The sequence below is a fragment of the Apus apus genome, chromosome 1, assembly GCF_020740795.1.
Source record: "Apus apus isolate bApuApu2 chromosome 1, bApuApu2.pri.cur, whole genome shotgun sequence".
Taxonomy (NCBI): Eukaryota; Metazoa; Chordata; class Aves; order Apodiformes; family Apodidae; genus Apus; species Apus apus.
The window spans coordinates 133,091,143-133,107,568 of record NC_067282.1 but is presented as its reverse complement, the minus strand read 5'-3'; the positions used below and the strand labels follow the sequence as shown (position 1 = coordinate 133,107,568).

Below are 16,426 nucleotides of genomic sequence, written 5' to 3'. Positions count from 1 at the left end.
AAGCCAACCTGAAATAAACAGGCTGTTCACAAGACAGGTTCTAAGAACCATCTTGAAGATACTTTGGAAAACAGAACTTCAGAATGAAAAACACTGGAAAGCAACAGCTCCAGATGATATCCTTGATGTTTACATTATGTACATTCCCTCAATAAGTTAAATGTAAAGCGTACTTCGAAAAACTGACAGTCGCAGAAGTGGATGGTGTATGTAGTGGGGCCAAAGATTGTGGAAAAGGAGAGAAAGAGAGAGAGAAGGCAGGCACAATTAGATAATCTTGAAAAACACATTTTTTTAAAGTCTCACCTTCCCCCACTTCAAAATGCAAATATTTGCTTCTAACTATCCTTTTTCATGCAGAAACATCACTGAGTACAACTATTTTCAGAATATTACTGACTTTTCCATTAGTACTAAATGAATTTTTCTTTTAAATATATTAACTTCATCAATTTACTTTATAGCTAACTGTCTCTGCAGATTCTTTCATTGGCATGAAGATTTTTTTTTCCTTATTTGAACAGGCAATTGTGAATTCAGGAATGACAACCCCTAAACAAACTCAGCCCTGAAAATCAACAATAGAAGAGTCTTACGCCAAATAATTCATGAGCAGGAGCCTAAGATTAGACTTATTAATCTGTAATATGACAGGCAGCACTCAAGTCTAAGCTTAAGTATCAAGTAACTTCTGTAGATGACCTTCTACTTGATTTCAGGAGTGTTCTCTTTAAGCCTATTTAATTTTTCAGGATCATTTTATTTCCCTTTGTCTCATTTTAAGTATAGGACTTCTCCTAGTCTACAGATGAGCTGTCAGGCAGCTTTCCCCAGTGCAACAAATTTTACTTCTCATTTTCATGAAGTTGCTTTTAGGGTGTCTTAAGCAGTTTCTCTCCCCTCCATCTTTTCATCCTTCCAAAAATACTGATAGCTACTTTAATCTCTTAGCTCCAAGACCACTAACTGCTGTAAGTATGTAGCCTGGGCCCTGCAAAATTTTCAAGTACATTTTTAATTTTAAATAAGCAGTTTTATAAAGAGCAACAGAGCAGTCAGAAGTAACACATGCTTATGAGGGTCACCAGATAAAAGGCTGAAGGCTTCAGCCTCTGAAGGACATATACCCAGAGTTTTTCTGTAACTCCATTCAGTTTTTAATGGGTTGATTTCTGTAACAGATTTCGGTCACTTCTCATTTGGAGATAATTTGGTGTATGTATCATTAATATTTACACTGATGAACTCTACAGATAAAATACATACACTTACATATGCCAAGAGCCATGTGCATGCACTTCTGGGCAAATATATAGTCCACCATCTCTACAAAGTCACATCTCTTTATTCAACGTTTTGGGTGAGGTTATGTATTTCTAGGGTGCCACATATTAAAAGCTCCCTTAGAGAATTTGACATGTCATTTGTAAGGAGGATGAAGGGAAAGGGCAAGCTGCTTTGGGAGATTTTACAAACCATGTGGGTGGGGGGGAAGAGTCCCAAACTACATAAATCCACAATCTGTCTCATGTTGTGTTTTTTGGAGAATCATAGAAGACAACTAATACTTTCACAGCCACACATGAGAAATTCAGCTCATAAGATTTCAACTTTAGATTACTAGCAGTTGTTTGCAGAGGGCCAGGCTTCAAAAGGAGAAGAGTGACAGAGACAAAGAACTTAAATAGGAACCAGAGCTAAAAAATCTTAATCTTCCCACCCTGTTGCGCGGGTGGCCCTCTGGCATCTGTAATCCTATTTTCACTGAAGAAAATGGAAAGACTGCTGTCACCCTATCTGCACAGGCCCTGGATGACCATAAAGCCTATCAGAACTCAAAAATCACTGAGCCTTTTTCCTGGTCATTGCTTGACTCCATTTCAGATATGTCCTGCTGGACATTCAAAAGCCAATGCATAGCTACCCTCTACATTCTGACCATTTTTAACCATAATTAGCTAATTATCTGTGTAAGACCAGCTGAGGGTATTCATTTTATATGAAGGGAGATACAGAGAAAGCTGAACATGCATTAACAGAGTCATGGGGCCACAGTTTAAAAGGAATCTGCTCCAGCCATGGGAACTTAAGACTGGAAGCAAAGAGCTCCTTTTCATGTTACCCAGTTAACAATATGACTGCCCTTTAGTTACTTAGTAAACAGGGGACAAAATGCTCTGGCTACTTGAACTGGTGAGATTTCACTTGTTTTAATGAGGCTAAACCAAATACATTAATATAAAGACCTCTGTTTAGGAACTCAGTTTTCCAAGTCTCATTTCTGCCTTGAAATAGAAGAACATTTTAATGCAAGCAGACAATTCTTCTCTAGTTAAGTAACAAATTTCTGTCAAACCTCAAGAACACATTGTACTTTAATGTCTTCATAGTATCCATCTCTCTCAGTCCAAATTTGGTTTGCAGCTATAAAACGTTGATTAGGACTATATAATTTATTTTATGCTAAAGCTTTTAGTGGTTATGAGCACTGATCAGATCTTCACTAAAACAAATCTCTGGTTTGGCTATTGACTACATAGCCAAGATGTTCTGTGCCTGCCAGCTCATTGAGTGCTGGCTTGAGCACCACAGCCAGCAATCCTCCTCAGTCCAGCCACTACTTTTATGCATGTCCAGGGGCCAACAGAAATTTTCAGTCAAACTCCAGCCATTTCTTCTGGCCACAATAAGCACATTATTAAATGCTGTTTAAAGTAGCATGTCAGGCTATCACAATAAAACACCAAATTGTTTAATCGGGAAAGCACAGTAAAATCAAAGCACAACCTGTACTTTATACAGTTAACAGAACATTAATGTGAGATCTCATGATCAGGTGAAGCACGAGTTTACCAACAGACAGAGGCACAATAAAACCAGACAACTCTGGATTACTGACTGCACAAGCTCCATCACATTTTAAGTATTTACAGTAAGAAATAGGCAAGTTTTCTTTTACTCATCTGCAAGCATTCTTCCAGGATCTTTTTACAGTTTGAGACCTACTGGAGCCTACTACTTTAGAAAATTGTATGTACCTCTTGAACAATTTCCATCCCCTCACTTAATTTTTACCTCAACTAACCATGCTTATATCTAGATCTAAAAACGTACTTCACAGAAAGGATTTAATGTACACAAGAAAACTACATGCTGAAACTAAAATACAAAAATAGCACCTTTTACTTCAGAAGTTAGTCAATTATGTAAGATACAGCTTTATTCTACAATAAATAAGTGCACTTTTAGTAAAAGAACTTTCTACTCAAGAACTGAAGACATTTCTATGGATCACTACAATACCCAGCAAAATAATTATGCAAGTTTAAATTGCAAGACAGCTTTCTTGAATTTTAGGGTAATTTTTAACAACCTGCTACAGCAGAGATAATACTTACCCTTTAAATAAGAAAAATAAATTTCACACTTACATAGATTTATTTAGAAAAAAAATCTGACTTAACAGGAGATTATGTGACTGAGAGCACTATCTTTATCACTTCTTGCTTGAAATGACAGAGAAAACTTAATACAAGTAATACTGTATGCTGAAACATGGAATTAAGATGTAAAAGTGAGAAACTACACGGTTCCCATGAGAAATGAAAATGTAAAGTATGTGTTAAAAAACTCTGGGGAAAGAAAGGGAGTGGGGGAACAAGAGACCCAGCATGGATGCTGACATTTTTGTTTCTTCTTTTTAAAAGAGGTGTTAGAAGGATCCTAATTAAAGCATTAAGGTCCAGAAAATGTGTTACTGTTGTTTGTATTTCTGCTCATCAGCTGAAGGAAAAAAAAAGTCTCCACATTTACAGGAGTTTGAGTTGTTGGGTGTGGTAGTTTTTAAGTTTTGGGGAGGGGATGTTTTGGGGCTTGGCTAGCTTTTTAGGTTTAAAGGTACAACACAATCAGCATGTTTCAAACATAAGACAACTAACTAGACACAGACACCACAAATACATATTACATATACGTTCTCGCCCACACATATGCATTTAAAGCACACTATTTAAAACCTAGAATATTACTTTGGAACAGCACCACTCACCCATATGAAGTGACTTCTGCTCCCCACAGACAAGACTCAGATTTTTCTATTGCTTTATTTTATTATGGAATACTCACTACTGGATCTAAATATTTTAAAAACAGCTGGGAAGGGGGCATCTCATACCAAACAAATGGACATACCAGCAATTCTACAGAGAGGCTGCAGTAAAATAACAGAGTTAAAAGGAATAATTCTCCAGGCATCAAGCAGAAATCCAAAGCAACTTTTTATTTGCTCAGGTCTTTAATATGCATATCCCAAAAGGTAGAATTGTACTGCTTCAAATACAGGCCCAACTGAAAACCCTGGCACACTGACTCTAACGTGAAAGGTCTTCTCCTGTCATGGGGTCACCACACAAGTTCTAGAAACACTTATTCAGGTATTTTATTAGGCCACCTTACAATTTATGTCCGTTGGTATGTCCTCCTATCTTACTAGCTGCACTGTAAAAGCTGAACTTGCTTCAGGTCCTCTGTACAAGGTGTTATCCTGTGACATTGCATCTGACTGCTCTACAGAGAAGACAGTACTGAAATACACTCATACTCCACAGGGATAGTCTTGTTTTTTTCCAGGAATGAAGCCAAATAAAGATAGTTCTTCTGTAGAGATTTTCCTTTGTTAATCATGTAGAACTTTCATACAGCTGAGTGCTATGATTTTCATTTTTTAAACAGAGTTAATCCATAGTGTATTTAATTAATATTATTGGTCTGTTTCAAATCATGCTAGCAAGTGGATTTATCAGATTTCTTCGAGAAATAAGCCATAAATCAATCTTTTTTTGTCAACAACATAAGCCAACCTGCTTCCTCTAGACAAACAAAGGCAACTTTTTGCTCTATTTTCTGTAATGCAGATAGAACACTTTGATCTTAAGTCTGGACCAAACTTTAAACTCTAAAACAGACACATTTCAGTCACTCCCCAAAACACTGCAGGAAAGGAACTCAACCCACAACCAAGTGACCATATCTTGACTTTAAATCAAGAAAACAAAGATTTTTTTCCGCCAGCATTCCTCCCTCCATCTGCACACAACACAAGCCCATGAACAAGCAGACTCAATAACCGTAACAGCAGATTCTACCACACTCTTATCTACTGGTAGTCAGGCTGAGTCTACATGGTACATTCCCCCTGTAAATGCACTTGTTAGGTGTACAATGTATCAGCTGACACATGGCAGTAATAATTGTATGATCTCAGCTTAGGCAAGAAGTGTGTTTTGGACAGTGAAGCTTATTTAGAAAGGGAAGAAGATGGTTAAAAGCACACTGCAATGACCTGTATTCACTAAAGACTAATTTTGCCAATAATTCTGTTTGATACTGATCTGCTTCAACACACATTATCTGTAGGGCTTGCTCATCATCATCTCCAAAAAACCCCTCTAAAATAGCCTGCCTTTGAATAGTAAAGAGATTACAAACAAAACCATTAAAAAAAAAATTAAGTATAAAAACTGTTTGTTGCAGCAAGTTGCAACTATTCAGCTGAGTTAGCTGCAATGGTTTTAGTCAACTATCAAAAACTCTCTCCTACAGGTCTTATTAGATGTTCTGGATCCTGAAGTATTGATTTCCTGACAAACACTGCCAAGTTATGTAAGTTATATCTGGGGGTAGAGAAGAATTATTTGTTGGGACTTTTTAGCCTGGCCCCTTCCCCAGAAATAGCATGGATGTTTCTTTTAAGCCACGCTGCTTCCTTAAGGCAATGCTACTTTGAACTTGTCAAGCAAGAACACAGAATGAACAATATATCAGATTATAACTCTGTTGTAAATTAATATGGCCCCTTTGAGTTCCTGTTAATAGTTATTAAAAGTTGGTTTAGGATTATTTTAATTTTTAAAAGTGCATGAACAAATGTTTTTTAATTAACATCTAGCTAGTAATTTTTACCTGAAGTCTAAAATCAGGATTTTAAAAATTGTTTTCCTTGTGTTCACTCAGCATAAACCTTAATTCAAAATGTTGTCAGAGAAAACTTGTTGGTTCACAATTAATTTTTTAAAATGCAACAGGTCTTCACAGTCTAGACTTAGATGCTAAGTTATAATTGCAGGGACTGAAAATGCAGATAAACAGAAAAATGCCCAGAGACTCATCACCAGAGGTTATTCACAGAGACCAAAAATTACTACCTCGGTTTAAATACTTAGTTCTAACTTATTAAAAAAACACTGCATGCAAATATCTGAAGTGTACATTGATACTTTACAGCAAGTCGCATAAAATTTAATAATTTTAATAATTATCACTGCAGCACTCAGGTACATGTTAAGGTACAGGCCATATCATTCTCTTCAATGTCATCTTGTCAACAGACTACCATTTAACATACCTAATTCATGTCTCACCAGAACAAGTATGAAAAAGAAGACATTAATTGAAAAAAAGCCAATGAACTTAGTGTCTGGACAAACTGCAGTATTTCAAGATGCTACTACTTTATTCACAGTAAAGTTGTCAGAAGGGAAAGCACAGCCATCAACCTGATCCAGTCTGCAGTCTTGTTTTCTAGCCCAAGCACCCAACAAAGAAAGGAGGAATGAAAGGCTATTTTCAAACTTGTCTACAGCTAAAAGTATCTACAACTTAAAGATATCTGAGTTTATAAGAAAAATGTTTGCCCTTCACAAATCAATTCTGTGCACTCTACTTTGATTTCTAACAAGCCAAATCTCTCCCATCTCCTTCCACAAAGTGAAAACTAGGTAAAACATCTGAAAATTAAATAAAATACATTAGTGAATGTTCCTCTGAGTTCCTGGCAACCTCTGGGTTGGATAGGCAGTCAATGGCAGTAACACCTAAAACCAGCACAGCAAGATTTACAAGAGAGGTCACCTCTCCAAGCCTTCACTCTGTTTTAAATACGTGGGTTTCTGGTTACTTTCTGGTTACCTTCCTTCACCTCCTCCTTCAGATGAGGTGAAAAGAGAGAAGAAAGAAATTAAGATTTTGAGCTGTGCAATAAAATAACACCTTTACAATTTTAGCATCTAGCCACATGGAAATATTCTATCATTAGACTGGAAATCAGCATCACATGAACTGTACATTACAAATCTTAAAAAATCTTGCAAAATTTTGCAAGAACCTTTCAAAATGAAGAGGCTGTCAATGAGATTAAAACAAAACAAAAAAACCCTAGAGTTAATATTCTGTGCTTTTGCAGTAAGTGAATAGTATACGATCTTGATTCCAGAAGCCACAAAGACCTTCACAGGACCATGAGCCAAACCCCAAACATCAACTTCAGAAGCAGAGTGAGTTATAGTAGTTCTGGGCCAGAAGATAATAAGGACATTACAGATGCCATGCTAGCCTCTTGCAGGATGAAGCCCTGCTTTGCATGCTGTTGGATTTTGAATCATGCAATATTATCCTGGCCTACGCAATCTTCTCCAATTTGTAGTCTCCCATGCCTAAAGATTCAGGTGACTCAACAGTCCCCCTGCTAGGTTTATCCAGCTTCCAGTGACACTGGTGCTGCATTTTAGAACTTCCAAAAGCTACCTGCAGCTCGAGAGCCAAGACAGATCCCTATTGCTGTAGTGTCATCAGGACAACCTGTGCAATACTATCGTAATCTGTGTTAGCATCGTTATCTTTAAGTCACACAAAAAAGTATCTTTTGGGTTGTTTATCCTAGCCGCTACCAGAATGTAGTGATGTATTTTGCAACCAAGATCATCTTCTGATCAACAGAGCCTCTTTAGGTGAGGAAAGATTAAATACACCTTGTGAATCTATGTGCTAACACCACAGCAGCTTGCAGATTCCATATCAGCTTAACACTTAAATATGTCACCTATAAAAACTCAAAATTAATGTCATACTGAACAAACCAGGCTATACAGCAAGCAATTAGCTGAGTGCACTAATCTGCTATCATCAGAGGAGCAGCAGAAGGATTTTCAGCCAGAAGCAAATTGGTCAGAGAGGTGACATTAAGCAAGAAATTCTGAAGAAAAGCCTTCTGTTATTTGCATTATTTTGGGAGGTGTTCCAAAAACAGGTGGATGTGCTGTTTCACGAGATGATCTAGTGGTCAGGGGTTCTAGGGCGGACAGTTGGACTTGATGATCTTGAAGGTCTTTTCCAGCCTTGATGATTTGATGATTGTATGATTTAAGGTGCCATTTAATATAATACTAACTTGCATGCAAACAAAAAACCCTTTACCTTTTAGGTAAGTCTACAAAGAAATTATGAATTTTTTTATTTTAAATCTTTTTTTTCACCAAATCAAAGATAACGTAACTGCTCGTAGAACTGTCCATTTTCCTTTTGCTGTAGTGTACTCAGCAACAAATACTACCAGTTCCCATGAATCTTGTTATGATATACAGATAAGGCCTGTACAACAATTGTTTTTGTGCTTGACACGCTCAGACGCAAATTTCCAACTTTCAAAGACATAAAAGAAGTACGTCTATAAAGAAAGAAATGTTTTGCATGAGAAGAATAAGGGAAGACTCTGCTGGGGAGGGGTATACGTTAAATCTGAAGATCTTCCTCAACACACAAAGCACTTCATCCAGAAATCAGCTTCAGGTGTCATAAAAAGTGTTATAGTTCTTTGTACTTTAATTCCATTCACTAACTTAACCTTTACAACCCAAAAGATTTACAAGAGTTTTACAATTAAGGTATTCCTATAGAATCCCTTGATTTAAAACATGTTCAAAAAGTAAGTAATTTAGTCAGCACTTCTAGGAAGCCCTTAAATTCCCTTTGTGGTGGGCAATACATCTGAAAGTGAGAACAGCCAGTTCATTTTGATAGTGCTTCTTATGAAGAAAGCTGATCAAGCTGTGTAAAGGGTACTTTTTAGGGAACTGTAAAGATGATAATGAAGTCTTTTCCCTGAGCACAAAAGACAAGAAAATGGAAGTGCAAATACACAATAGTGCATTTTCAAGCAGTACTGGCTCACGAATCTGAACAGATATGCCATTTTCTTTCCCCATCTCAAGTGCTGAAGCAGAAAAACTTCTTTTCCACTTGCCTTACTTTCATGTGAGGGGTTTCTAAATCTGGTGTTCCCCTGCACTTGGTGGTCTAACACCTGGGTCTTCCCCCACAAAAAGTCAAGATTACAGTGCCAGACTATGTGCTATTCCTATCTGCTGATCTTATTAAGAAGGTCTCATGTTTAACAAAGGTCAGGAATAAACAGTTTCAGAAAGGATGACTAGGATCTGGAAGCCTTCCTGAAACTGCCCTGAAACCCTCTGGCTCACTTCAAAAGAATGCTGAACAAGCACCCCATTCTCTCTCTCTTCATCTGAGGTCCCTGATCCTCTCTCCTGGTACACATATAATATTTCCTTGAGTATCAAGACAACTGTATGGATGAGAAAAATGAGAAGCTCGAACTTCCTCATAGGAGATGGCAAGTAAGATGAGTCTAGACACTTTATAGATTCTGAGGGCTTCCTAAACAGAAATACCAGAGAAAAAATTAAGCTTAGCTGCTGTGTCTCAGTTACCAACTAAGAAGTATCTTCCATTTGTACATGTATTGCATTTCTCATTATTGATAACAAACAAGGGAACCAAGTCTAACTTGTACTCCAGTATTTCAGTTATACAATAACCTCACACACAATTAACAGATAGCTTGGGCAGTGGTAGCAAAGGCTACCCAAACCAGTTATTCTTTAATTACCACTACTGTTGCTATAACATGCTCTGAAAGAGTCCAATCATATTCCTTTGAACTATCAAAACAGCACTGCACAGTGACCTTCAGAGAATGGCCAATTAGTATCCTACAACAGACAGGTTGCAAAAAAAGACCGGAGTCTTGATGAAAGATTTAGTTTTTTCTGCATGGGACACTGCCAAGAAGATGCATTATTCCTTACTGCATATGTGCTAGCTTATACTGTTCTTAACATTTCATTTCAAAGTAGGCACTCTCACATTTCCAGTAAGATACATATAAAAATATACATATACAAACAAGCACATAACAGACAATAGTTCGGTACTCATATCAACTTGATTGTGATATACTTCTTGTATCCTACTTAGGTCAACTACAAATAAACTTGAATGACAAACTAAATTATGACTTCACTGTAAGTTTTCCTGCTAAATAATTTCTTTTCATTAATTGCAAGAGTTTATAAAACTGCATCTGAAATAACCATCCCCTGAGCATAACAGGAGATGGATCAGACCGCAGGAAAATGAGAATGGTTTTGCTTTTCCAAGTTTCAGATTTTATTAACTGTTCTGAGATCCTTTTATAGCTTTTTTCTACCATTGTCTGCCAGGCAACATTGTGAAACCAAAAGACATTTACAGGGCTAAAAAAATGTTAATATTAGTGAAAGAAACATGCATACAGGAACAGTTTGGGAATTTTATTTATTATTTATATCCCTGTGCTGATGCCACCCTCCCACCTGTTTCAAGCTTTGAAGGAAATTCAGAAATGTAACCAGTTTTATTAAAAGCTGAGAGGTTTTCTGTCATATAACTGCATCAGAGAACTGCAATTTTGCAATTTCTGCAAGACAGAAAGTTACTGTATTAACTTCCTAAAACATACCCTTCATATAACAACAGAAAGTGAACTCTACAAAGACTTAGAAGAAAAAAGATTTTATCTTTCAACTACAGTTGTAGGTTTTTCTCTGTTTTGTTTGGGTTTTTTTGTTTGTTGGGGAAGGAGGTTGGTGTTAAGAGTTTTTTGTTCCAGTTGTTTTGTTTTAAACCTAGGTATACATGAGTATTCACTCCTACTACTTTAACAGATCATCACTATGGAAAAAGTTATGAGTTCACTTTACCTTTGATCTACTTCATTTTTATTCTGGTAGTTTCCTCTTTGTGTAAAGCATTACGAAAGAGTGCAAAAGTACACAATCGTCTAGTTTTGATCCCTGAGCATGTTACTGCACACGTTTGGAAAATAAAAATAGCCTTCTAAAAAAAGAACAACTAGCTTGACAAGTGTGTTGTTCCTAACTAACAAGAATCCCTGTCTCTCTGCTACATGCCAAATGAAAAAGACTTTGACTCTGCTTTTCCTCCCTTTTGTCCCTCAGTTTTCAGATGGTATGTGGAAGGTGCATTAGTGTTACATCTTTTCTTGCATTCTTAAATGATTTTAGAATCTAATAAAAAAAACCTAATGCTATCATTGGTGCCAAGTTATACATTGTAAAGATGGGAAAAGCATACATCCATCCTTCTGTGATTTCCAAAGCTGGAAGTATAAGTAAAAGAAATATCTTTCCTGCTTTCTTTCCATTTTTTCCTGTTACATCTTTCCATATTATCAAAGACCTATTGAAACCATGGAATAAAATATTCAAGATACAGTATTTCTATAAAGCTCATAAAATAAGCAATGTTTTACAAAGTTTCTTCTTTTGGAGGAAAAGACTCAATCACGCAAGTTCAACAAATTCTAACATAGAGCAGCTGCAGCCCTCATCTTTCCTAAGAAAAAAAATCCATTGATTTTTTTTCCCCAAAAAAAGTTGACTGAATAAAATACTTGGCAGTAAAATAATTTGTTTGCTTGTTTAGGGGAAAAAAAAAGAAAAAAAAATAGTATAAATAAGATCTAGACTACAGATTTTTTAAAACTATTAAAAGTTTACACAGCATCAGGAATATTCCATCAGCCTTTCACTTCAAGAGACCACTTGCTTTATCACAGATGACTACCTACAGGGTAACCTCAAGCTATCCATTTACATAACATCACCAAAACCACCACTGAATTTAGCATTTCTGGCAACTACAGCTTTGTCCAAGAACAGAACAAAAAGATTATACTGCAAGTCACATCCAGGGACTGAAATGAGAGCTGAGAAGAATTAAACTTGTTCTAGGATGGGGTAGGCCAAAACACAGGACTTTTAAAAACAAAAGCTACCTGGAAGGTAGGGAGAGGAACCCTTCTGTACATTTTCTGGTTAAAGTGTTAAAACATGTCTCAAGTTGTTATTAAAACAGTATATTGATTTATTTCATTTCGTCTGCTGTTTCAATAAAGCATAAATATAAACAACAAAAAAGGTACAAAAAATTCCACCACTTAACCATGCAGAGAGGCACAAGCCAGTACAGAGGCAACTGATGGCCTTTCAAGCAGATTATATTGGATTTTACCTTAGAAATTCTCCATTTCTTCTGCACTATTGCCAAAATAAGTTTCTAGTACTTTTTTTTAAATGTCTGATGTTTCCCAGTTTTTCTAAAACTGCAAACTGTTTTCCACTCACTCTAATACAAAGAGAAGCAAATAATGTAAAATCACTTAGGATAATTTATTAACAGTAGATCAGTCAGTTAAAATCATTCAATAAACAATTTTAATATTTGTAATTATTTTGTTTTAAAGAAGACTTACCCTCTTGCAGGATCTAAGGCAATTGCTCTGGGCTGATCCAATTCTTGCCAAAACAAAACCTTTCTCAGTGATCCATCTAAATTAGAAACTTCAATCCGATTTGTTTCAGAATCTGTCCAGTATAATTTCTCTCCCAGCCAGTCACATGCCAGCCCATCAGGTGACAGAAGTCCAGAAATGACCACATTTTGTACACTCCCAGATTTATTGAATTCTGTTCGTTTAATGGCTTCTTCGCTTACATCACTCCAGTATATCAACCCCTTCACAAACACGAAGTCCACTGCTGCTGCATCCTCCAAGCCACCCACGATCACCGTGGCATTCTCCTTCCCATTCGCAGCATCCACCAGCCGCAGATCACGTCGGTTCGCGTACAGCAACAGCGGGGCAGCTTTAAACGGGAGAAATAAGGGGTGGGGGGGACAGACAGATTCATTAACACCCATGTTATTAAATATAACTTGCACTATGATCAGGCCACAAATAGTAATTTAAAAATTTGTTTTAAACATTTCAAAAGGTGGGGGGACGTTTTTAAGTCGGACAAAAAAGCACATAACTCAAGATGGCAACTTTGTGATGGGTAGATCATTACTCTGGGCTGTGCATTATCAAAATAAAGTTAAAGAAGTAGGCAGAGAACAGAGAAAATGGAGGCTTTAAGTGCTTGAATGACACTGTTCTGTAGAGAAGGATGCTTAAATAAGAATCTGAAATACAAGGGTAAAGCTCACCTAAGCAAAGATTCAAGTTTGGGTTTTTTTTGCTAGAATTTAGTAAAACACACCACACTGCTATAAAAACATCACTCATGTCAAGGTATCAAAGCCATCGGTATGTTCAAAATTATATATTTCAGACATTTTACATATAATATATACAAACAAAATTATTTGCACAGCATGAGATGAGTGTTGTTTTAGAGTGTTGATGTTGGCATGGGGAGTTAAGGAGAAATATAAATCTACAGGAATAGACAACACTGAGTTCTTTCCAACTCAGTTCTATCACTCCTGTTTAGTTGTCTAATAGAAAGCCTTTATTTTATATGCTTTATTGCTTACTCTTTTGATTTGCACGGTCTGTATATTTTTCATATACAACACCCAAGCTGCCTAATGAAAAGTAGTAACCATGAAAACAGAGTTTCTCAAATGTGATACGGCTGTTTAAGTGTCTTTAACCACAAGCTATACATAGAATGATGAAAATTCCTGCCTCATTCCTACTTTAACAAAAAGTTTAAAAATATAATTTTTAAACAGACAATCACATTCTTTTAAACCCAGTGTCAGAGCACATTTCTACCTTTCCCTGAGTTTGCTCAGGCACTGTAGCAACAGAGCTGCTCAGCAGCATTTAGATACATACTATGATTGGCATCCTAAGTCCTCCTCCTCCTAGTTAATAGCCAGCTCAATGTCATCTAGTGCACAACAGGAAAGTGTGCAGCTAGCTGGCAGAGCTCTCTCTAGTAAGACAAAGACAGCATGCCCAGCATTTGAGAAAAGGTAAATCCACGCAAAAATTAGTACAGGTTCTATTATTATGTGCAACACAGAGCAAAAGGACCCATGCATACAGCACGTACTGAAATGGAACACCAGGCATGCCAAGTGTAATCACTGAGGCCTGAAGGCACCAAAGAGCCTGACACAACACCCTGCATAGGTCATTCACTCCTTGCTGGAGCTCCAGACTGGCTGAGGAAGGACTGGAGAAAACATTCTTTTTATGACAGATACAAGTTATTTGAATGAGGGCTCAGAAGAAACACAACTACACTTCGGATTTTTAGTTTCATGCAGATTGATTCAAAGACACAACTTGTAGCACATTCCACAGGGCTGGCAGATAAGGATATTAACCTTTCCAATTTGTTGCAACACTCTGGAATGAAGCATGCATCCCCAAAATAATAAAAACCAGGTTGTTCTCCCATCCCCTCCAATCCTTCCCAGAAAATACAAAGGCTTCAACTTCTTATAAAATACAATACTAAAGTTTGCAGGACTGGTACTTAGTATCATCTTTACCATTTACTTGACTTAAACAGCAATGCTAAAAGGAAAATAGTGGCAGAAGATCCCATCCTGCCCCATATAGCTCACTTTAAAACAAACACAGGACACTGAAAAGATGGCTTTCTTGAATAATGCAGCTATGAACTATACTAATAGTCTACAGGAAGAAGCCCAAGAGAAACTCCTTTCAAAGCTAATCAACTATTTCACAGCTTAAATTATAGCAGGGCAAAAAGATACAACTCAGATTATTTTTGAAGTAGTAAAGCTGATCTCTTTATGTTTCTATTTCCCTTTCTAGAGAAATAATAAAAATACATATTTTAACTGTAACAAACTATAATACACTGGAGAGAAGTACACCTTTTTAAAATTAAAAGAAAAAACACCCACTTGTAATCAACAACTGAAACATTACTGAATATTACCATGGCTTCTATCATCTAAGACATCTAAATGTTGATGATTCTTCTAACTGAAGTACCCAATACAGATTAAAAACTGTGCTTAGTTATAAGCTTTTTTTATATCGAGTACCAGAAACAAACATTTGCTTAGACAACACAAAAGATAAAAAACCAGAAGTTTAACACATCTGAACTGCAACAAAAACAAATTAAATCATAAGAAACTCCTGCCAATAGCGTCACGGAGCTTAGCTTCTTCTTAACTCCGATATTCACATAACACCTTTCTTAAACTTACCACATTCAGTATTAAAATTCAGACACTGCCTTTTCTGCCCTACCTTTACAACTAGAAATCCACCTCACCACCGAACTTCAGTTCTTGTACCAAATATTTCTCTTGACTACAGCTCTTTTTTCTCTCCCTAGCATACTGAAAGTTGCTAATCCCCAAGATACTTAAATCTTGTTTCTCTAACACCTGTTTACTGAATTCTTGCATCGTACATCTGATTTGTAAGCGTCTGATATTAGCTTACAAAATGCTGCAGCCCACAGGTTGCAAAGTGATGAACCAACACCTTTTTGCTTTACCAGAAAAATATGGTTTTCTAATTATTATGTTTCTATTATTTAAATTACTACTTCAAGATACCAGAAGTTGTTCCACTTCTCTTCGACTAGTCCAGAGGCCTTTTTCACAAGTTCCTGCTTGCTCACTTTCCACTTTCAATGATCCATGACACCTGTGGATGCCACAAGGTCAGTGTTACCTTCAACATATTCATCCTCCTTCATTGACGTGGAATTAAATTGCTGGTTAAAGCAATTAGCCTCGTCTCATTTTCCCCAAACTCTTTTTTCTCACTCCCAACCCTGAGCAATGCTGCTCTACCCTGTCACTTAGTTAAGGGCCCCTCCCCAAGCTGATTCAAATCATTACGTCAGTGAAAGGTTTGACTGGGTTAGCGAGTTGAATCGACTCATGAAGTGGTCCAACAAACTCCAAAACTAACATAAGGCAAGCAGCAGGGAGCTGGAAGGGGGAGCAGCTCTCCCCCCTTCCACTGGCCACCAGCTGTAGCTGCTCAAAATGCAACTACAGCCACATCTTTCTCCTTAGCTCCACTCTCAGCTGTCAGTTCCCCATCTCTCTTTTGAACTGGTACTAGCACTTGTCCCATACCACAGGAAGGCAATGCAGGGAGCTAAACCAGCAGAAGGCTACCATGCTCTCCCCACACCTGCCAAAAAGTAGTTTGTAGCCAGCCATCATCCAGAACCAGTTGAGAATGAAATCACATAAACACAAGTACTAGCATACTAGGGAAAGGTAGGACTGCATTAGCAAATTAGTTGCACCAGTTGCTTGTGAACCTCCAATTTAGAAACAGGACTTGCCAGACTAGAGGTGGCCACTATAAACTGTAGCAACCTGCCCCAGAATCCCAGTGTGGCCCAGCAAGTAATACTGGGAAACCACTCACATTGAGGGAAGAAATATCTATGCAGGATATTATTCACTGGCAAGAAACCCATGGATTGTT

At 37.1% G+C, this 16,426-nt stretch overlaps 1 protein-coding gene across 2 annotated transcripts in view; it reads right to left on the bottom strand.

Moving 5' to 3' along the window:
- Positions 1-16,426, bottom strand: part of LRP6 (LDL receptor related protein 6) — a 129,670-nt gene that overhangs the window by 102,327 nt on the left and 10,917 nt on the right. For both annotated transcript variants that reach the window (XM_051625959.1, XM_051625968.1), the window contains exon 2: positions 12,446-12,839. In XM_051625959.1, coding sequence (XP_051481919.1) covers positions 12,446-12,839 — 394 coding nt within the window. The remainder of the gene's footprint in view (positions 1-12,445; positions 12,840-16,426) is intronic.